The 23,920-nt window shown below is 35.5% G+C and overlaps 2 protein-coding genes across 2 annotated transcripts; one reads left to right on the top strand and one right to left on the bottom strand.

Moving 5' to 3' along the window:
- The first annotated feature begins 386 nt into the window (after positions 1 to 386).
- Positions 387 to 19,299, top strand: LOC132707687 (uncharacterized). The gene is made up of 14 exons (XM_060679610.1): positions 387 to 486; positions 1,530 to 1,691; positions 3,788 to 3,915; positions 5,919 to 6,174; positions 6,369 to 6,546; positions 6,818 to 7,035; positions 7,786 to 7,910; positions 11,541 to 11,715; positions 11,776 to 11,934; positions 12,820 to 12,947; positions 14,727 to 14,979; positions 15,825 to 15,962; positions 17,810 to 18,031; positions 19,137 to 19,299. Exons 1-14 carry the CDS (start codon positions 387 to 389, stop codon positions 19,259 to 19,261), a joined length of 2,367 nt encoding a protein of 788 aa, XP_060535593.1. The 3' UTR covers positions 19,262 to 19,299.
- A 1,197-nt stretch (positions 19,300 to 20,496) lies between these two features.
- LOC132707748 (cuticle protein 10.6-like) lies at positions 20,497 to 22,370 on the bottom strand. The gene is made up of 2 exons (XM_060679685.1): positions 22,317 to 22,370; positions 20,497 to 20,929 (listed from the first exon to the last, which is right to left on the bottom strand). The coding sequence occupies exons 1-2, from the start codon at positions 22,326 to 22,328 to the stop codon at positions 20,537 to 20,539; spliced, it is 405 nt and encodes a 134-aa protein (XP_060535668.1). The 5' UTR covers positions 22,329 to 22,370; the 3' UTR covers positions 20,497 to 20,536.
- Between the last annotated feature and the right edge of the window lie 1,550 nt (positions 22,371 to 23,920).

The following is a 23,920-nucleotide window of genomic DNA, read 5'->3' as shown; positions in this document are numbered from 1 at the left end:
CTATTAGAAGAACTATTCAATAAATGTATACACGGAGATCAAATACCCGAGGACTGAAATTTCGGATTCAATGATATTATTCATTATCGTTCTATCTATAACTCTCTATAACTATCGTATAACTCTCTCCATTGGAAAGTTCTTCTACGTAGGCTGCCAAGACTTCGAGTATTTAAAATAAAAATTAGAATAGTTGTACTAGTAATTAAGTGTTTGAAGAATGTAAAATTATTTAACGCCCCTTGCCCATGATCTGTATCACGGGTGTTTTATGTACTAATTTTGTTACTAACGCTATTATTCATTAACACCTATTGCAGACCATCAGAAAACCGTTTTCAAAATGTTGGTCGCCTTTATTAATAACGGCACCGATAGTGTCGACTATGGATGCGGAAAACTTGACGCTATTTCTGAAAGCGTTCTGCGTCTTTGGGATACTCCAAATTTCAGATGGCGAAACTCAGATAGAAAGGACCGGCCGATGTAAGTACAATTAAATTGTGTTTTTTGAGAATTAATTTGTGATCGGTTGAAGTTAGAGGAATCAGGATGTCATGTTCACCGGTTTTTCCCAGGATATTCGAATTTTTTAGACGATAGACAGGATTTTAGAGTGGCATTTTTATTAGCTTACAAACGACGAAAAATATCACAAAAGAGGTTTCGATTCCGTTGTCGTTTTGAAATATTGCACTGCGATTTTCTATTTTGGAATACTAGCAAGTAAACGTCTATCTATTGGGCAAATGTTCAATGTGCTGTACAGGTAACAATCTGAACCTACAACCGAAATGGTAGTTACTATTTACTGTCGTGTTACATTTTCTTATAAATCCTATAACTAATGAACTTTAGTTAAGTTGTTTACACAAACATTCTTGTATTGTAGGGTGGCATTTTTATTATCTTGGAAACGATGAGAAATATCGTTCGTCCTCGAAAGTGATGTCGGAAACATTGCAAAAAGAAACCAAAATAGTATTTATTATCGTTGGACATTAGTAATAATCCGGGTTGCTATTTTCCATTTTTAAAATTCAATTTTACCAGTAGCATCCAACCGTTCCATTAAACACTGAAGATACTGCCTAGTTGGTATTAGGATACTTCGCCTTGTACTGCAAACAAAGTATTTTTTTTCATTTCACCCCGTATATAAATAATATAAGTAATAAAGTATATAAGTATATAAATTCAGTTCAAATTTGGTTAAATTTTTGTTGCCCTTTTGTTCGCAACGAGTTCTGGAATGAACGGAAAATTAACTGTACAACTAATCGCCTTGTACTTATAAAGCAACAACTTCATTAGAATTACGACAGTTTTTACATAAAACTGACGTTGTTTATCTAGCTTATTCTAGGATGACGCGTTCGAAGCCAAAACGACTTTACCAACAAATTATTTTTTAATTCTTAGTGAATTTCAGAAAAAAAGAGCTACGGTTTAATGATTAGCAATATGAATATTTATTTTGATCCTTTTATGTGAAGTCCTTTCAATGAAATGAAACTTATTTTTTTTAGTTTGGCCCGGATGGCCGATAGGGGTCATTAGATTCGCCAATAACGTGTGCACATCATTGGAGGGATTTTCCGGGACTTGCTTGACCAGGCGCCAGTGTGCTGGAATTACTGGAACCGGATCTGGGACCTGTGTAAGCAACGGAATTGGGGTGTGCTGTTTGGGTAAGAATAATAGAGTTAATTTTCGGATTCTGTTTTATACTTGAACCAGAAATATAGTGCTTTTACTAAGATATATATATATAAGTATATTTTCAATCTTTTTCTCGATTAATATTTTCTTTTTTTATTACTCGTTTTTCAAGTTAGACCAGCTTTGTATTGATATTTTAGCTATCTCTTGCCAAATTACGTTTATGCTAAATTTTGGCGCAGTGTTTTTTCTTCTTTTTTGCGCTTTCAACTCAGACCGAATCTCAATCGGGTTAAACATACAACGATACTGAATCGATTTCATAGTCTTTATTAAAAATTTTTATTTTTAATCATTTCAGAAGTTGTTTTTTCGGGTACCTCTTTTCAAAATATAAATCAGAAGTATTTAGAATTTTTCGGATTTGGGCTGAATGACACAAGGCAATATCCAACAGTATTCGGCGATATTTTTTTTCAACAGAATAACCAATAAGAACCCTATACAAGTTTTTCATCTTAAGCCGAGAAAATCAAAAGTATTTATTAAAATTCAAATTTCATTCATTAATTTTACTAATTTTTATATTGTTGTTTTTTTATACTAATCATTGTTTTGAATTTCATGGACACTGTTCCGATAAGGGAGAGTTTGTTAAGGTTTTTTTGTGTGACAAAGCTTTTGCTGCAGTGAATCACTTTACTAAGTTGCTGAACTGAAACTGAATTCTGAACCTATGAAGGTATCTTAATTGGCGTTTATTACTAGCAAAATAGACATGCGAAATTCCCTACCGCCACCGCTGGTGTATTAAAAAAAAGTGGTAATGCCTCTTGATACATAGTTGATACATGTTTTCATTGAAATATCTATTTTGGTATTACAGATATTAATAAAATATATTTTATTTTTGAAACCTTTAAATTTCATTTGAAGTTTTCTTTTTAAAATGGACTCAAAAATCGTTCCCTTAGTTATTGACAGTCAGTTACAAAACACCCTCTATAATGTTATTTTCGTTTGTTTTTTAACAATAAAAAAGGGACAAAAGCTGTTATGGCGTCGGATTTTTGATTGCCGTATGGCTCCAGGAATGTAACTCCAGTGCTGGGAAGAAGTGGTCATTGTTGAAAACAAAAATCGATTCAGTTTAATCACCTTACTGTATCATTTGAATACTAGGCGTATCAAATGCACGGCGAAGTACTCGAGAAAGGTAACTTTACGAGCAAGGCCTTTTCGATTTTTCATTTTGCTTCGTTTGATATGACATTCGATACAAATTGATTTTTAACGGTACATCGAGCTAAGAATTTTGCCTGACCGTTATAGCATATCGTGTGACATACGGCTGTAAATCCAACGCATTGTGTATGTGACAATTTAATATTGTTTACTTGGCAGCTTAACAATGATATCAATGACGTCAAAGGTAAACCAAAAAGTTGCAAAATTTGAAAGTTAACAAAATTCCCAACGCTTGTGAAACCGAAATTTAGTTTTTGTGGTGTTATTTTTAGAGACATATTTTAGGTGCCACGGTTAGCTTCGGCTAAATCATCATCAACTGTAGTTCATATTTCAAAAATTTGCAGTTCTTTTGCCGTTAGATTCCTCAACTTCTAAAGTCAACGATAAAATATTATATATGTTGTGTCCTTAAGTGACAAATTAACTTCCTGTAAAATTGATTATTGTTTTGATGATGATGATTGATTGTGTAAAAAATATGTTTTGCACTACTTACAAATTTTCTGGATTTGTTCTGTGTCGGTTGTTTCCCCACTTATTCTGTTGGCTCTTTCAGAGCTTCAATAGAACTGTTTCAGATTTGTGAAATTTAGAAGACTTGTAAATTCATGAAGTTAAATTCAGTTTCGTTTTTCTATTTCTATCTATTCTCACTAGCTCGGCGTCGAAGTCTAAGCAACGGTTATTTAGATTAGTTATGATGTTTAAGATTCAATATGGCGTTCAGGTTAAGTATGGATCTATGTTTGGCATTAACATGAGTTGAGACAGTGACAGAGGGAATATTGAAATCACCCACCAACAACACAGAGGCAACAACGATGATGCGGATTTGCCGTTTTTCTTTCACCATTTTAACGATATGTTTTTTAAGTGCAGAGAACCTGTGGCGATATTTCCTCATACAACAACACCTACTTTACGAGCACGAATTTTCCTAACACGTTCAACGGAGACACTCAATGCGTTTACACCATTCAGCCTTGCGTTGGTTCTTGTCAGGTAAGCGGTGTTTTTTTAGTTTCCTATAGTCCAAGTCGTACTGAGAATACAGTAGTCTTAGGAATTCCACAGTTGCTAGTCAACATTTTTACTTTACGTAATTTTTATATACCGGTTGATCATTTATAATGTCCTCCCTCTTTTAAAATTTTCATTTAGCATTTGAGAAAAAAACGTCAAATACAAAAGTTGTTTCAACAGTAGTTAGCCATTTGTAAGGTATATTTTTATAAACCGCATGTTTCAAAATTGAGTCTCGGTAACGATAAGAGATACAGAAAGATTTAAATAATATCGGGTTTTGAAATTCACGTTATTTTTGTTACTTCCGGAAATAGGGCTGAATATATGAAACTTCCGGTTTTCGTTAATATTTTCTTATTGGAAATTTTTAGGGTTCATCTAATGGCCAACCATCAACCATCAACTTTTTTAACACTTATTACTGCTTTTTATGGATGTGTCACAAGTTGTATTTGTGTTCCCTCAAATTCGAAGTATTGAACCAAAACTTTTATACCATAATTAGCAATGAATTTCAAATCTGTCGATGACATTTTAATATCTAGTGCGCTACTGTGTCATTAGAAGTGGACTTTACCAATGAAGAAAAACGGGTTATAGTAAAACTTTATTATAAAAACAATAGAAACGGGTCAAGACATCAAAAATACACTACACTCTTATCCAACTTCTTTTCTTATCTTATATCTTTTTTCTTATTATCTGTTTTATTTTATATCTTTATTTAATCCCCACAGAAAATAGTCCGTCTTTGTTAGATTAGGAGATTTAGGGGGCTACCTCTTCCTTATAAATAATTTAAGTACTTCGTAACTTCAGATGCTCCATCGTGAAGGAACCACATTATCTACCTAACATATTTTGCAATCTCTCTTCTAAAAAGTATAAGTAAACTGGCCTATTCACTGTATTTAAAAACAAAAACAATTAAACTGACTATCTGGCATAGTGAAAATTATGAATATTTAAATCACCGTTTTTCAGGAATGTCAATCAATCCGTAAAGAACACATATTCGAAACAATCATCTTGCTCAAAAATTCTTTTTTATGACCACTCACAAAATGTTGATCTAATTATTTTCACGAGATCTTCATGAAGTACATGATAGGAATGCATCTTAGTTTTTGGTAAAATTTTATTCACAGAGCAGAGTGGACCGATATCAGGTTTTTTAACCAGAAGTTGGGGATCATGTCAAGCACTGGAGCCTTCCAGTTAGCGACTTCTCGAAGAGCTTCTGTGACTTCATTTGTACTTATTTTTTGCCAAGTCATTCTTTTGTCTTTGTCCCCTTGATCTCTTTTTCCTTTAAGGATCTGTTGAATTTCTTACAGGTGGAACTAAAGTTTTTATTTTGCATATATTGTTTCTCTCTCCTTATGTATCGTTGCAGTCTTTGTCCCAGTGCCGCTACTCTTTGTTTTAGTTTTTTTATTATCTCAATCTGTATTCTATCTTTTAATCTTTCTTTTTAGCTCATGCTAGATCTTTGTCTGTTTTTTGTTTTTGTAGGTTTCCCCAGTACATTTTCTGATATCGTTGCTGCTGTAGCATACACCAGTGAATCGATGCCTAGCAGGTCTACCTGATTTTTGTTTAACCAACCAAGCAATCAATTTCCGTACTTCATTCGCCATTTTTATCTCAGGTAGCCTATTTCGCGCACAAAATTCAGTTCCGAGTTTTTCATAGTTCTCTATTATTTTCCTTTCAAAAGATTCTTCGTGTGGTAGCTTGTAGTTTCGTGTTTCATTTTTTGATTTTTAAATTCGTCTTCGTTTACTCTTGTTTTCTCTGTTTCGCTTCTGTTTATCGTCTTTCTAATATCGCCGACTATTGCATCTATTTCAGTTTGACAGATTCTACAGTTTTTTACAATATAGTTCTTTGGTTATTATTAATGTTATTATTATCGTGGCACGTTGGTGGCACTAAATCACTACAAGAAATATTTTAAAAAAAATTATATATTGCAGGTACGGCTTGATTTTTTGTCATTTATACTGGCCCAGCCTGACGGAAACGGATTCTGCGTGACTGATTCGATGGTCATTACCGGCTCAGCGTCAAACGTTCCCATACTATGCGGTGAGAACTCCGGTCAACACATTTACCTGAATTTCAACGGAAACGACAGCATAATAATATCAATAACCACTAGTGCCACGGCGGACCTGGAAAGGATATGGAGTTTCAAGGCCACGCAGCTCGCCTGCGACTGCCCCACATTAGGTATGCCGCTGCAGCGTCCATTTTTTGATGATTTTACAGAATTTTCATCGACCTTTTGATTTTGTAAAGGTTCTTAGAAGAATAAAGAAAGTGATAGTTAATTTAATACGACTTTGTTGAGAAAGAAAGCGTCTTTTTCTCAGTACTCTGATAGGACTAGCTAAAAAATCGCAATTGATTGGTGTTGATTTCAGCACCGACCGGTTGTCTTCAGTATTACGACACCTCATTCCTGACGGGAACGGTCAGAAGCTTCAATTATGGCACTTCAATCAACGGCGCACTGGTTAATTACAACAATGGTACTTCGGTGCCAGGGACGCGACAGATCGCCAACACCAACTACGGCATTTGTATTGCCATGGCTCCGGGGTAAATCGTTTCTCATAATTTTATTAATCGAAAAGTGTAATAATAAAAATAGTTTTATTTTAAATTATCTATCCGACTTCAACCAACTGAATGAATTTTTACGCCTTTCCAAGATGTCCCGACTGCAGTTAAAGATTCGATTCATTTTTCATTTAATCTGGTAACAGTTTCTCACATACATGACATCTTAAATAATATTAAAAAGAAAGTATATATATATATAAAACTTATGAAAATTGGATGAATGTGTTGATGAATGAGTGTGTTACAGGTATTGTTCCATTCAGTGGGCTCAGTCAGCTGATAGCACGTCGTTCACCTTAACAGAGAACACTGCATTGGTGGAAGTACTCTTTGGTTTGCCCGCAAGCTTTATACTGGGAGATAATTGCACCACAGATTTCGTCGTGGTTCCCAATCCGATTTTTCCGAACGGAACAGCGGTGAATACAGACAGGTTTTGCGGAAACCAATTTCCAACCGTTATTAGTAAGTGAATTTTGAAAAATGATTGTTTTTACATTTAATAATCATATTTAATTAATCGAAAGTTAAATAATCACACTATTTAAAAATCTTCTCGATTCCTCTTGCGTCGGGAAAATTAATAAAGCTTTTTTGTCTGCTTTGTAGGGTCCATAACGTCATCCCTAATTCCTACACTACTGAAACCATCCAACTCTATTCAGCGACCTAACACTGTGTAAGTGTAGCCTTGGACGAACTTTTTTTTTTCCATTTCCTCTTTTTTGTCTTTTTGTTAATTTTATCTAGCGCGAAAAAATAAAAACCCATTTTCGTATATGACGAAATAGGTAAAATCTTATTATTTGGTATCTGTGGTTATTCAGTTTTCTTATCGCCGATACGATTTCACTACGGAGAATGGTAGGTATAGTAGGTATTTGTACTGGGTAGGGCTTCTGAGGCCATTAGTTCTTCACAGTAAAGGCGTCATCTTTCTATATTCTCAGTAGTGTTGGTCCATTTTTATTGGCGTATTTTTCAATTTCGTTACATATGTTATGAATTCGTCTTTATCTTTTCTGAACGATGTATCTGTTTACTTTGTTCCCGTGAGAGATTCCTTGAAAATTTTATTTCCCACGTAAAAGTCAAAGCTTGTTTGGACTTGGAGCTGGTTTGGTATTCTTTGTGGGCTTATAACGCAGGATAAGTTTCATTTTACTAATATAAAGTCCATTTGGGCTAAATAACGTGGTCTGTTTTTTTTTTCAGGTGCCTCAAAGCCCTTCGTTTTGACCGCGGTCACCAACGGCGACGAACTTAGCGACGTCGCTAACAGAGGATTCGCGTTGACTTTCACTCAGCAAGCTTGTAGAAATGTAAATCCATTAGTTGTTGTAAATACATAGAATATTTTGATTTTCGTTAATATTTTGTTTTTTTTTTAAATAAATCACCAGCGCTTAATATCAAATTCAAAACTTGCTACCTCTGTTATCCTCTTCAAGTTCTATTGTAAATTGAATCCTTGGGTGAATGGAATTCGTTGCCCAAAATTCTACGGCCTTCCAAAGATCCATAAGGACGGGGTCCCTTGCGTCCGATCGTAAGCGCCTTTAAATCGCCATTGTGCAAGCTGGAAAAACATCTGGCCAGTGCGCTTCAGCCCATAGTGGAAAAGGCAGACTCCTATGTTAAAAACTCAGATCATTTCACTCAGATTTTAGGTTCTCTCAGGATGAACAAGGACGACATTATGGCAAGTTTCGATGTCAAATCCCTCTACCCGAGCATTCCGGTAGAAGAGGCACTCTTGCTTATAGAAGAAAACGAAGATCTTCCGCCATACATAATGGATCTGTCAAGACATTGCCTGAAAAACGCTTACTTTATGTACAACGGGAAAATTTACCGACAAATAGATGGAGCAGCAGTGGGATCATCTCTCTCACCTGTGATTGCCAACCTCTTCATGATTTACTTCGAAAAGAAAGCAATAGAGAAGGCAAATCTGAAGCCAAAACTATAGACAAGATACGTTGATGACGTATTTGTTGTATGGCCTTTTGGTTAGTTAGGAGGAGCTTTTGAAATTCCTAGATCATCAGAATTCCATTTACCCAAGGATTCAATTTACAATTGAACTTGAAGAGGATAACAGTCTGCCCTTTTTAGATGTGCACATCACATCACATCACATTAATTGCTCGGTCCTTCAGGCTCACAAACGAGAGGAACAGAGATGAAGAACTGAAAAAAATTAGTACCTGTCTTCGACAAAACGGATACCAAAGGCGCATCATCAGCAATGCAATCGGTAGACAACAACAGCCGCAGCAGAGAGTGTAGGACGAGACCCAACGAAGATCGATCGCTGTCCTGCCATACATCAAAGGGGTTACTGACAAAATCGGCCGAATATTACGGAAATACGACATATCAACGGCATACAAACCTGATCATACCATCGGAGCAATCCTAAGAAACCCAAAACAAAAAATTACTCTGGAAAACCAAGGAGTATACAGTGCAGCATGCGGATCGTGCAGCCTGACGTATGTGGGACAGACCAACAGAAGGATTTCAGCCAGGCTCGAGGAACATCGTTTAGCCATAAGAAACAAACAAATAGCTAATATTCCTGATTTTAGGACTAGGATTATAAGAGAGGCCATCGAGATAGAAAAGTCCGAACACCTGAATACGAGAGACTACGCTCTGCATTTATCCAATACGTGGAGAACGATAATCAAACAGCAGAGCGATATGCAGCAGCCAACGGGGACATCGCAACTACGATCGGGCGAAATTACAAAGCGACAATTCGAGGAGCGGAGCCACCTCCCCTCCCACACAAGCAGCACCGTTACCATCTTCGGCGCCGGGTATAAATACCGCACGCACAGCCGATAACCTCCCAGTATTCGAAGTGTTCGAAGTGTTTTCGGAGCGCGAGCATTGAAGATGCCAAGTGATATTTTGGCGAAACGTCTGCAGGATTCCAGTCGAGCGAGCGGATGATATCCCGGAATATAGTGTCATCACATTTTTCCATCCGTGAATCAATACGTGAGAATATATATATATATATATATATATATATATATATATATATATATATATATATATATATATATATATATATATATATATATATATATATATATGAAAATCTGAACTTTTAGTTCTTATTTATTTTGAGAAAAAACTTACTGATTTTTATATGAATCACGGAATATGCTTCACATATTTTTTGTCGACAATATATGCATTGATGAGAAACGCTATTCTGTGCTGCTGTTGTGCTATATTGCTGTCAGGCATTACATACGGCATGCAGGTACTGGGAATAGATGCGGAAGAACATACGTTATCATCTTGTGTGAAACGTAATCATGACCAACAGCATTGAATTTTATTTTTAACATAACTATCTCAACCATCTCTCTGGTTTGGATAATAAGTCACACATTTTGTTTGCAACTTACGATGTGTTCATTGGGTTTCGAGAGAGGCACACTGTTGATAAACACACACACACACACACACACACACACGACTTCTGAATTAGAGTTAAGTATTGTGTTATAGAGTTCAAAAGGGTCCCCTTTAAACAGTTTTTGTGCCCTTATATTTAGTTAAAACTGTGTCACGTGATCGGCAGTTCTGAGAGCAACACACTGCATTCTCAGTGTGACCATAGATGCAAGTGTCTTGTTCTGCGATGATGTCTAGAAACTGCTGATCTGCCGAAAAGTCACTTATCGCTGGTGTTCTCTGAGACTGGTTGTTTTTTTTCCACCTGTTTCGTCGCAGCAATTTTCTCTCTTACCGATCGTAGATGTAGATGTAGATGAAACTTTTAGGAAAAATAGAGAATAATACACTGAATGGATAAAATATGTAACAAATTCAATAAAAATCATCATCATTTATAGAAGAATATATTTTTTCTTCAGCATTTTTTTTTGGTATATGGAAAATATACTGGATGCCTTAAAATAGATTTAGATAGCAAATTTTCTTTTCTAAATGGAACGCCATTTTTAAAAATGCATTATAGAAATCGGCGCCAAAATTTATTCTTAACTATTTCTTAATTTTATGAGCAAAACAATGAAAAACACGTCAAAGAATTTTTTTTGTTAGGCGTTGAAAATTACTAATAACAATAACAATATGTTAATCGCTTTAAAAACCCTTCCAAAGTTTCATTCAATAATACGTGTGATATTTTAATAAATTTCCATTTTTTCGGATCTGATTCTAAATTTTGTGGTGTTTCCTTAGACACTTTTGTCCATCAGACAAAAAAAATTAAGTGCAGTAATATGTGGGGATCTTGCAGGATATTCTAATGATTCCTTTCAATCAATCAACTGTCCGGGAAATGCCGTGTCTAAATATTCAAGCACCGTAGTAGAAAAACGGCATTTGATTAACGAGTTTGTTTGCCTTGAGCGGAGCGCAGCGGGGCGAGTGTTTAATAAACGAGTAAGATAAAGGCTTTTTGTATTATTACTACCCGTCTGTAAACTACCTAATGACACCCACATCATTGACTCCCCTTTATATATAATAAAATATGTATAATGTTCAGGATGTTCCATTAAATAAAAGATTTTATTAAAACGCTCTGTATAACAAACTACCCCCTCATGTTTACGCAAAAATAAGCAAGGGTAAAAAAATAGTTAATTAATTATTTCTTCGCATTAAAAAAAAGGTTTATATTTTTTTGCTACATACACTGAATTTTCAAGAATACTTATTGTCCTTAGAATGAGACTTCCACGGGATGTAATACTTTTTACAAATCCTCTTGTTCGTCGTCCGTCACTCGCCAATAAATCAAACTTACTGACGTTTCGCCAATCATCCTGTCGGCTGCTTCAGAGTTAAACTGAAAGCGATGGACCAAATCCTATATTTAGCGATTTGGGAAATAACCGCGTGCAACGTTAAAAACCGGAAAACCGTTGACCAAATATTGACATCCGTATCTTTGGAATCGGACCGAATTTTAGGTGTTAATTGCGTTTATTTCTCCGTACGCGGTCATTGGTACTCCTGCTATGAATCTGATACGACTGTCCCTTTTCGTAAGTGCGTCAATATGTCTTCCGTTCGGTACCAGCTCCGAACAAAACGCCCTTGAAACGTCCGCACAAGCTTTAGAGAGGGATGGAAAACAATTTTTCTGTAAGTCCTTCGCGATTTCAAAAGTTATTAGCAAATCCAACTTAACTTATTATGTGACAGTTTTTCCCTTCTTCGGAGTGGGACTGGTCCGGTTTTTAAACGGAGAATGCAACAGTGGCAACACTTTCGATGGTACCTGCTACACCAGAAGACAATGCGAGTTTTTGGATGGAGTTGGTTCAGTTACTTGTGCAAACGGAGCAGGGATATGTTGTCTCTGTAAGTATACCTAGTTGGAAGCTAGTCGAGGAGATAGCGCGAAAGCTATTCTTCTATAAGATGAGTTGTTTAACAGGAATGTCCCAAATACTTCATAACGATACGGGAATTATGAGCGGGTCGACTATGTATCTGGTAGCAGATATACTGATCTCCGCGAACTTCTTCTAGTGGCGCTTCAGTTTGATTTTGATAAGTCCAAATAGGTTGTTACCGTGAGGTTGTAGTTCCATAAAAAATTGCCCAATAATATGATGTCTGCAAATTCCCATCGTAAGATTGATTTCTTGATTATATTGGCCACGAGTATGAATAAAACGAAATTCCTTGTCCTGGTTCCAATTCCGAAAATTTTGAATATTCAAACAGTGAAACAAACATACATTTTTTTTAATTCCTGTCATTATTTGCTTTTTCCATGTTTTTTTCTTGGCCTTCCCGAAACTCTTGGTGCTTTTTCTATGTAAAGGAAAACTATTTGCGGTTTGATGTTTATTTACAGCTTGTCCGAAAATCCTCGTACTAACTATTTCGTTTTCCGCCGAATGCAGTAAAATGTTCAAATCTTGATTTCAAATCAAATGCTAGAAGTACACAGAGACATAGACACGCTCATGATTATCCTACACGAAAAAGCGACTTCCTTCGCAATAAAAAACTATACCAAATGACAAAAGAATTTGTTGAATATGGGATTGTATAATAAACTACCGTCAAATGTTCAGGCATAGAGTAATACAAAATTATCTCTTAATGTGTAATAGTCATTTTACGTTTTAAATATTTTAATCTGTACAACATGACTTGCTGCAATTGTATTGTTTTTTAAGCAAAAAGTAGTCAACAAGGTTCTATCTCTCTGTCTATCCATCCATTATGTTGCAGTTCAAAGAAATTGCGGTGAATCCTCTGGCGTCAACAACACCTACTTCGTAAGTCCCGGATTTCCTAGCACTTACGCCGGTAGTTCAACGTGTACATTCACTATCCTCAATACAGACGGGGCGTGCCAAGTGAGTAGTTGATTTATATGAATCTGGTACACTGATTTCTTTAAAAACGCAAAACGCCTTTCAAAATGACATTGCTATTCATTAAATTAATTAAATAAAACGATTGAAATGGATATAATTTAAACAGATATGACAATGCCTTTGACAGATTTGATATACCATCATGGTCATAAAGCTGTTTAATAAAGGTTTCAATAGGTCTTTGGTTTAATTGCTAGACTTGCCGCTTCAGAGGTCTTTTATGCCACGTCAGGGGTGCCGCAAGGTTCTAATCTTGGTCGTTTACTATTCGCGATGCCTTTCAACGATGTCGCAGAGCTGTTTGTTTTTCCTTGCTATTTGCTGGCGGGTTAAAAATAGTATCATCTACTACGAATGTTGATGGCAGGGCAGGTTGATGCCTTTCAGAAATTGTGCTCTGTTAATAAACTAGTTTTAAAAAAATTGCATATGTTAAGTTTTGAGTTTTACTTCATACAAAATTATATTCCTACGACCCAAATAATAACCATTATGGGGTATCTCGGTTATTTTTTATGATATAAGTTTGCAGTTTACTCGACTCTCAGCAACTTTTTTTGGAAAATTGAAGACGACCGTCAACAAAATTATGCTGGTCCTCTTGGTTTTTGAGATACGGGGTGAAATCGAAGAGTTTAATAAACGTTCTTATAGGATTTTTCCGTATAATTCAGTAAAGTATTTTTTTTACTTGCTTTAACCGTTTTATAGTTATATATACATATACATTTTTAAATGGAACGATCAGTATATTATTTTCAATTTTCAATTTTCGAATCGACCTCATTCTAATATATATTTTTAAAAATCTTTAATGATGTCCAACAACGTAAAAAATAATATATACGGTGTTCGATTAAAAAATGTGTATATTTGCTTTATTATTAAAAAACGACTAGAGCAAGTAAGAAACTAACCAAAACTGCGCCACTGGATTCTACGAAACAAAAAACAAAAATTAATCCTATTTGAACGTTTTTTAAACTCTTTAATAAATCATAAGACATGGGAGGTAAGGTAGTGGTCTCAAAATCCAACATTTGTTATTTCACCCTGCATCTCAAAAACCAAGAAGGTCATGATAATTTTGTTGACGGCATCTTTAATTTCACAAATGCATGGAATGCTGAACTTTTGTGGTCAGTGATATTTTGATTGCAAGAAAGGACTATAGTGCCAAGTGTGGGGTTGCTTGGTGCTCATTGTTTTTGGAAGGTTGTAGTGAAGTGTATTTTGTGATGTGTTTCAATTCTGGGGGCAGTGACCCGGGTTGAGATGGTTTTGCGACTCTGTAAACCAGACGGTTGATAATCGATAATTTTTGGGCCGGATGGTGATGTGACCATGCATTAAGGTATCGGTCTGTGTGCGTAGGTTTTCCGTAAACAGAATGATTCAGTGGTAAAACGTATGTTAGGTCGAATCTCGAAAGGGACCTTCTTGGTTAATTGGTTTTAGATGGAAACAATCGAAGGCTTTCATCTGCTGATAATGGGGAAGGCACAAGACAAGCAAGCAATTAAGATGAAAAAATGTTGAGATTTTGCGTAATAGGGGCGTTGGTAAAAAGGAATGCCAAATGCGAAAATAACCAAGATGCAATGATTTGCAAATAGTTAATACCTGCAATTATTTGTCCTTTAACGGTGGCAAATATATTTAAATTTATTTATTAGCACCATAATTCAGCTCCATTGCCTTAACTTTAAGATAGGGATTAATTATCCAGCACGTTTATCGCACGTAACCATTTTTCAGGCTCGAATCGACTTCTTGACGCTACAGCTCGCCCAGCCGAACGAAAACGGTACCTGCGTCACGGACGCTCTAGTAATAACTGGCGGCGCGTCCATAGTTCCCGTAATCTGTGGCGAGAACAGCGGGCAACACGTCTACGTAGATTTCTTCGGCAACAGCTCTATCACGGTGTCGGTTATAACCGGGCCGTCTGTCGTTGGAAGAGCGTGGAACCTGAAGGTGGCCTTAATCAACTGCAACTGTCCCTGGAAAGGTAAATAAGCTGCTCGTCCAGCAAGAAAAGATGCTGAGGTTAATTTTTGAACTATCCCCGAGGCTATATTATAATTTTCTCAATCCAAGCATAAAAACAGTATCCGTAAGATAGTTTAAAAAGTCCAATAGGAAGCTTCTTTCAGTCAATGATTTCCACAGCTTAATGTATTCATAAAAATAATATAAATAAAATATACGCCCAGGGGCAAACACTTTTTATATTTTACGTTTTTTCCTCAGTTTCGTTCTTATTGATATAAGGTACAAGGAGCATCTTAAATGGACCACCCTGTATTTTAATAGTGATGACTTGATGTCATTGCCATTTAACAGCGCGTCCCTCCTAGATTTTGAGGCCAAATCTATTTTTTTTCCCATCTAATCTAAAAATTGGAGTGAGGAGGAGGTCTAAGGTGAGTTGGATGGGCGAAGAAAGCACAAGACAGAAAAGAATAGACAAACAAAGTTAACCAGGCCATGGACTTTCTACGCCTTCTAGAGCTCGAAACACTATTTCCTTTTAATTTATGTTGTAATGAATACTTTCATGCATCGCATGCACTTCCCTCCGAAAACACTCTGTATCACCTAAACACTTTCATTATGCCTTTGTTATATCTTTCCATCCTTTCCAGTTAATGAGCTTTCATGATTTTTCTTGTCAAAGGTTTTGTTAAAATCAACTAAAGTCTGGGCGGTAATTTTCATAAGCACTAAAAGATGCGAATGGATACTTTGGGGAGATATTTAAAACCCACAAACCTCGCTCCATTTGTAAGAACCGCAAAAAATGTATAGTATGCAACACGTAACATACGATGATTGATTTCATATTTTTTACAGCCCCAACTGGATGCCTACAGTACTACACTGCCACATCTGGTACAGTTAGAAGCTTTAATTACGGCAGTACTGGTATAACCAACGGAACAAGGCAGTTGGCGAACCTAAACTACGGAGTGTGCATCCAAATGCAACCAGGTAATGTCTATTTATTTATCTAATCAACCCTGAACATCTGCCTCTACAGATAGGCTTCTATCGTGGGTGCTTTTCATCGATCTTGATCCAACGTCTGTAATTTCTCTGGCCATCGCATCTGCGGTCTTCCTCTTTTCCGTTTGTAATTCCACGGTGTCCAGTTCATAATTATCTGATTCTGTCTTTCACCTTTTTGTCTCAGGGCATGTCTAGCGAATTTCTATTTGAGTTTTGCTACTTGTACGTGGTGAGAGAAAGACAGAGTAAAGGCTGCTGACTTCAAAATTATTTTAAGGTATACAAGGCGGCTAAAAAAAATTCTTTTTTCTAACTGGTAGGATTTCCGTATACCACTTTCCGTTTTTCATATTCAATACTACAATTAGATTTAAACCGTTCCATCCAACAGTGAATATATTGTCAAGTTGGTATACGACTTTTGGGGTACTCCGTCGCCTAAACTGTTACTGAGAACAACGTATTTTTTCGCGTCGCCCAGTATATTATGAATCACATAATATTAATTAATAAACGTATAAAAAATTAAAATATGTCCTGAATTTGTAGGTTTCTGTAATATGTTTCAGAAAAAATAATAACATATATGGCGTACCATTTAAGTAAATCGAGATTTTTCAATTTAAAATGATCGAAATATGATCTTTTTTCTCAGAAAAATTAAAATATTGGAAAAATTGTTAATATCAACTTGAAGAATTTAAAAAAAATTTAAAATATTCTGTTCCGTTTAAACAAATTTATGTTTTATTCGTCACGGTTTTTGAGCCACCCTGTATACTTTCCCAAAAAGTTCTTTACAGACATAAACAGTACTTTTAGAAAATTAAAAATGTAGGCATATTCTATAAAGATCCAAACACATTTAATTTATTTAGATTAAAATTAAAAACCCATAGAGTTTTATATATTATGAGATAAATGAGATGATCTTTAAAAACTTAATCGTATTATCAAAAAATTATACATTTTGACCGATTAAAGAATTTGGTTTATTGCTCTAACGTAATTAATAAACGGGGTACCCCGTAAAACTGGGCATCCGGTAAAGCATTACGATTTCCACTGTATTATTGCATCTTCAATCCTATAGAGCATTTGCGAGAGCAATCAAAAAATAAGCACTACGTCATTGATTATTTGTGGGAAAGCGGCAACCACCCAAAACCGTTGTTTAGAATATATAGATAGAATATACTTTTTACAAAACTTCTGGATTCCTCCTGTTTCAGTTTTTGCTGAGTCAAACTTGCTGACGTTTCGCCAATCATCCTGTTGCCTTCTTCAGAGCTTCACTGAAACTGAGTCGTGCGACGATACATTTATTGCAGTATTTGGTAGTTGATAAAAGTTTGGTGGTTCTCCTACTGTTGACGTTAGTTTTTCAAAATTCTGGATGTGATTTTGGGTAGTAGATAAACGAAGAATTAAAGCTTTGTCATGAATCATGTTTGAAAGAGTCTCGAACTCTGATGGGGACAAGATGGAAGAAATTTCAAGGTGTAGAGACAGAAGAGCCTTATTGATTGGTCTATTTTCTTAAGAGTGTGAGGAATTCTTTCTCGAAGTAAAGCGAAACTAGATTTTCGAAGAATTTTATCAGCGGATGAGGTTTTGACGTGATGGGATATTTTAAGAAAATTGGGGATAACGTTATGGTCCGTACAATGTAACAAAAAGTTCGGTGTAGAGAGAAATCTTACCAAATTTGTTACTAAAGATAATAATATTAATAATAATAATAATAATAATAATAATAATAATAATAATAATAATAATATTAATAATAAATATTATAATAATAAATAGAATGCATGATATTTTTGCAGGTTACTGTAGCATTCAGTGGTCACAAACCAGCGATATATACTCCTTCACCGTATCAAACGATACATTCACGGCGGTGGTGGATGGAACCATAGGGGCAGCTTCTTCTCAAACCGGCACCAACTGTACCACCGACTTTGTGATAGTACCTGCTCCGATATTCCCGAATGGAACGTTGTTCAACACAGACAGATTCTGCGGAAACGGATTTGTCACTTTATCAAGTAACGTTTATTATTTTATTTGTATACAGGGTGTACAATGACATGACTGTCATAGCTTGGGAGTGTTGTTTGGGTGATTTAAAGTTTAAAATGTCAAATGAACATTTGCCCGGATTTTAAAGACAATTTAATAGAGACTCTTTAATTTTTTATTTTAATATTTTTTATTTATTTATATTTTATTTTATGGAAATAGTTGCTTAAAATGTTCACTACACCTGGTTTGCCCCTTTTACGAATTAAAATGCTAGTTGTGCTAACAGTCTCCGGATCAGCACGAATAGTTTCTGCGGCATCCATAATTCTAGCTACCCGTTTCTCTCTGTTTTCAATACTTCTGTATAAACCAAAGTTTTCAGTCAGGTGACGTTGCTAGTCAGGGAACTACTTCCAATCTACCGGATTCCATAATTTTGATTAAGAGATTCTGTAGACCAAATTGAGGAGGTGCGAATCCACATTAAGAGGAACATTTCTTTTCTCATAAAAAGTAATCCAAGAGATCAAGATCAGGCTACCTTGCTTTCCAAGAAATCACTAAATTTCGTTGCAATCTACCAGTCATCAATAATGTGCCACGAAATATTCACCGAAAATCTATCTTGAAAATGGGGTTCCTGAGTTGGTCGTGGATTTCCAAGTGCCCAACAATGTGAAATTTAACACCCTTCATCACCTGATATCATCTGACCGGCAAGAAGCCCGGATTTAAAGCCACTGGACTTCTTTTCTTCTTGTGGGACAAAGATCATAGAACTTTTTGCATTACTACAAATTCGCGATATAATTAACCTATTTAGACCACTTTCATTATTTAAAACAAAATTAATATTGTCGCGGAATTGACAAAAATCGTCAATAAATTCAAAAAGGTTCATCGCATGCAACTTTTGTATTCAAACTTTTTCTATGACACGCAAACATACGTTATAAGTTACCAGCTTAAAGTGCCACTTTTCGTACGCTAGATTAGGTAGCAATTGATTATTATAGAACAGGAAACGGAAAAAGTTTATTTGAAGAAAGTGTATTTCGCGCTTTTTTATTGTAGCCTAACCAACATGCAAAAATAACTATAACAATATATCCATGTCTTTCCTTCCAGGTAACTCTAAGCCATTTGTGTTGACCGTTGTAACGAATTCCAACGAAGTGAATGATACCGGAAACAGAGGATTTGCATTGTCTTACGCCCAGCAACCATGCATAGGAACAATTCTTACTGGATAGATGTGGAGAAAATTTTGATATGGTTTTGTAATATATCATTGTTGGCACAAGCGTTTCATTCAACTTGACATTTTAAATTAACTCATCGATAATATATGGATTATAGCCGTTGTTCAATGCAATTTGTTTAATGATATTAAATTCTTTGTTGTAATTTTCTGTTGAGAGTGGCGTATTAAGAAGTCTGTGTATGAAAGAGTTAAATGCAGTCATTTTGTGTGTTTTGGGTGATTTGAGCTGTTATGTATGATTGTGTCTGTGTGTGTAGGTTTATGGTAAATGGAAAAATCTAGTTTGTCTTGCGTTTTCGTAATAGTTAAGTGGAAAAAACAGGAAAACAGGTAGATCCTTCAAGAAACGCATTAACGAACATAAAAGAGCGTTGAAAAACAATAGTTTAGATTCTAATTATGCTACACACGTAAACACAGAAACACACATTTCTGAAGACAATTTTGATATTTTACATACAGCCACAAAAACTAGAAAATTAAATTTATTGGAAGCCATGGAGATTAGCAAAATGATATATTGAAATTATATAATAATAATAAATAATATTAACGACCAATTAGATTTCAATACCTCTCCATTGTTAAACTTAAATTCTCACATTAATTAAGGTTTTATTGTCATTTTTCGGTATATATAGTAGCAGGTAGTTCGGCAATATTACATTTGATAAAGACACGGTGTTGTCGAAACAATTGTCATGTCATAATATATAATTTCGTGAAATCTGAACTTTTAGTTCTTATTTATTTTGTTAAATGGATTTTCATCAAGTAAAAGCCATCTCAGTTCAATTTTTAAGGTATTTGCTTTATTACTATGCAATAATATTTTTTCTATTAGACAAGTTGAGTCTTGTAGACTTTCTTCGTCTTTAATAAAGAACCCCAAAAAACTGTTTTTTCATCACTTTACTATGCATGAGTTACTATAGCCTTCGTTGCATGAGTCAATATGATATTGATGATATGGTTCGAATTTTTACAAATTCAATCATTAATTTGTTTGATGAATATGCTCTATAAAAGAGTTCTCGTATAACCAAGTCAAGCCTTTAATATGAAATATACTTCGTGTTTAAAACTTAATAACTTTCGGTTTTAAATTATTCACAGAAATGTCGCAACTTTGCGTCTTTAACGGTCGAATTTGGAACAACCGTACACGAATAAAGAAATTTGAATTTGGGAAAAATATGAAATAAGAACAATGAAAAATCGCTTATAATATTCGTTTATTATTTACATTTGGCATCTACATAAACTACCAGTAGCTGCTGTAGCCACTATGGCCGTATCCGCCGTAACCATAACCTCCATAACCGTAGCCATGTCCGTAGCCACCGCCGTAGTAACTGCCGCTATAATACGACGGAGAATCGTAATGCAGGTCCGTATGGTACTTAACGACCGGTACGGCAACACTGTTGACTACTGGCACGTCGACGGTTTTCACCACTGGAACCGTCACTTGCTTGACCACGGTGGTTGGCACGTGCTTAACCACCGGCACGTGGGCGTACGACACGTCAGCGTACGTGTTGTAATGTCCGACCACATGGGGTGCACTGTAAGCTTCGTGGTATCCGTAGGAACGCTTGGTCTTAGATGGTGCCGGTGCCGCAGCAGCCAACGCGACAAACGAAACGAGGACCACCTGAAATGCGTCGTTAAATTTAAATATGGGAATTTTTGTTTGTTGGTCAATTTGTCAGGGATCAACTTGTTATGATTGAGCTCAAAATTTTATTCTCATTAATTGAGAACTAGCAAATTGTGAAAAGAAACTTCCACAAGCTGGAGGAATCCAAAAGATTCGTAACTATAGTCGCTACGACAGAAATAAATACATTGTTCGTCTCACTTCCGTTTATACTCCAATAGATGTTGTTGCGCCCTAAATGTTTATCTGATAAGACAGCAAGCAAGCAAGACAGCCGTCTCTAACGATCGCGATTATATTACTGGGGAGTAAGAGAGACAGAATCAGTGGTACTTGGGATTTATTAATTTAACCAGTACGCCGATACTCAGAAATGGATTTGTGTATTTTCTATGTAATAATAGATCACGGTATCCCTTAATGATATGCAAATATTTAAGTAGTTCAATTCACTTGGAAAAATAGTTTACTTATGTTTGTCCATGCAATAAAAATTAAATACCAAAAATCGGAAAATTTTAAAAAATAAATTATGCAGTACAAAATATGTAGTAAGTTTGTATTTACGATGAAACACCTTCATGAAACACCTTACAAGTTTTATAGTATTTTTTTATTATATTTTCTGTATGTGTTATACAACTGTCTGGAGAGCCGCCTTCCAAACAGATGTTCCTTACCTCACTTATAATATTTTTATTAAAAAATATTTTGCACTGTCCCTACACCAATTCTATCACATTAAGTGTGAAATGACTTTTCAGCAATCATTTCTTCGTTAGCAGATGGCAAGCTTGTTTTGTAATTTTTGTCAATTTTTAACAATTAGACCATTTTCTGGGTAATTTTATATACCTGCAGTCTAATTACGTTCAACCAAGAATTGCTGTTTGGCGAGCTTAATAACATATGTATAAAGGCCATAAAAATATTGGGGTTTGTATTTCGAAAATGACAAAAGTTTCACGATAATAACCCATCAAGCAACTTTAGTGGACTCAGTAGACTTGACATTCGTTGTTCGTATAAAAAAAATTATTAAAAATACTTTCTTATTGGGCTTGCAGACAGACCAGATAAAAGTTACATTTTGTTTCTCTTGAGAATGATCGATATACAAAATTGCCCCGAGTTATTGTTTAAAATTAATTTTTATGTGCCACCTCGAAACGTTTGTCACTGCCAAGGACAAACTACATAAAAAATTCAGCCATATGAGTTGTGTAAATGGATTATGCATATATATGGATTATTCAATAATGTAATAATTGTTTTCACTTTCGTTTTTAGACTGATTTTATTTTAGAAATATAAACCAAATAATCCTATCGTCTCGTAAACACTAAAGAAAAATAAACAAAACATTTAAACTCATACGTACCGATTTAAACATATTCCTACCTGCACTATGCACAATATTACAGAAGAATCTACAACTGACCAGAAAATTCCCGGATGCTGTTTTTATATGGAACATCAGCCCATAAATTTCGACAAAATTGCTAGACTGATTTTTAATTTGGCAATGACCTAGCACATTTTCTAAGGTGGACCCCAACTAGTGACAACAAAAACAACCTGTTAGATAAACAATATGGAATATTCATAAAGTCTCGGGTAAATTCCACCATTTGAATAAATTACTGACGTTAAAGAGATCCGCCACAGTATGATAAATAACCTATTCTGGTTAAGCAAAGCACTGGGTGGTCACTTGTCTCGGGAAGTAGAACAAAAAGTTAAATACTTTAAATACCATTTTTATTTTAAACCTGCAATTTGGAAGGAGGCCTGGATAACACCCATCCACAAGAAGGGAAAGCGAGACGAGTGTGCCACGCACCGGTGTATTTCGGTCACTGGCACAATGAATCGGGTCTATGGGAAGTTAAAAAAAAATTAAAAGCATTGTAGACCAGGATTTCGGTCATAACGAAATCGAGGAGTAAGCAGGCTTCAGAGCAGGCCGATCACGCTTGGATCACATATTTAGGCTGGTGCAGTTGCATGAGAACAAGGTGGCAAGAAACAGAGAAGTTCACCTCTTGTTTGTCGGTCTAACAAATGCGTACGATACAGTCCTCATCCAAAAACTATGGCAGGCACTATGGACAAGCCACATTTCGAATTAAATAGGAAAGAACATATCGGAAAACTTTTAAATCTCAGAAGACCTTCGACAAGGATGCTGTCTCTCACCGACACTGTTCAAGGTTTTGTTTGAATGAAGCTTTAAGAAAATGGAGAAATTCATGCAGCAGAATGTGAATTGAATTATCAAATAACACCAATCTTTACACCCTACATTTTGAGTATTATCAAGTTGTAGTTGTCAAGGATAAAGGAGACCTAGAGTTTATGACAATGAAGCTATTTGATGAATATACAAGATGGGGGCTGGGAGAGGAACAGGATCTGGAACTAAGATGGATAAGAGTGGACGAACAAGAAAGGAAATAGAAGACCAAATACCGAAGAGAAAAAGAGTCATGGGATGTCTCAACCTTATTCTCTGGTCGATACATCTTTCTAAAGAAAGGAAAAAATTTATATACGATACTATGTTTAAAAGCATAGTCCTTTGTGGACTTTTGGCGCAGAGTGACCGGTAAATCAAGGATGGAAGGATGGAAAAAAAACTAAAATTTGACTTTTTACATAAATTTGCTTAACGAATAAACATTAACAGTAGTAAGTATCTATTTAGCTATCATTTTGACATTTTTTACATAGGCATATGAAAAAATATAGTTGATGAAGGTTGGTTTGCAATATATCCAGCGATTAATTTAAAACGCGATTTTTTTTATCACCAACTGTAATTTCCAAAAAAAATCTATTGCGCACTTGGCGTGAACCGCATACGAAAAAAGTTCAGCGCCGTATCAATTAAAATTTCGTAACATTGTTAGCGGGTACACAACCTCTGTAGCGATTCTCGTCCTTTACGTAATGCGTTGACCGTTCGTAGCGGTATTCTATGCC

This window comes from Cylas formicarius, unplaced genomic scaffold (genome assembly GCF_029955315.1).
Source record: "Cylas formicarius isolate icCylForm1 unplaced genomic scaffold, icCylForm1.1 PGA_scaffold_9__14_contigs__length_23061073, whole genome shotgun sequence".
Lineage (NCBI taxonomy): Eukaryota > Metazoa > Arthropoda > Insecta > Coleoptera > Brentidae > Cylas > Cylas formicarius.
The sequence above is the reverse complement of the archived record's forward strand: the minus strand, read 5'-3'. Positions and strand labels throughout refer to the sequence as shown.

Excerpts from the sequence above, each read along its gene's own strand:
- LOC132707687 (XM_060679610.1), top strand. The coding sequence starts at position 387 with ATGGATGCGGAAAACTTGACGCTATTTCTGAAAGCGTTCTGCGTCTTT. Across the intron at positions 3,916-5,918 it reads CTTGCGTTGGTTCTTGTCAG|GTACGGCTTGATTTTTTGTC; the intron begins GTAAGCGGTGTT and ends TATATATTGCAG. Across the intron at positions 6,175-6,368 it reads CTGCGACTGCCCCACATTAG|CACCGACCGGTTGTCTTCAG; the intron begins GTATGCCGCTGC and ends TGTTGATTTCAG.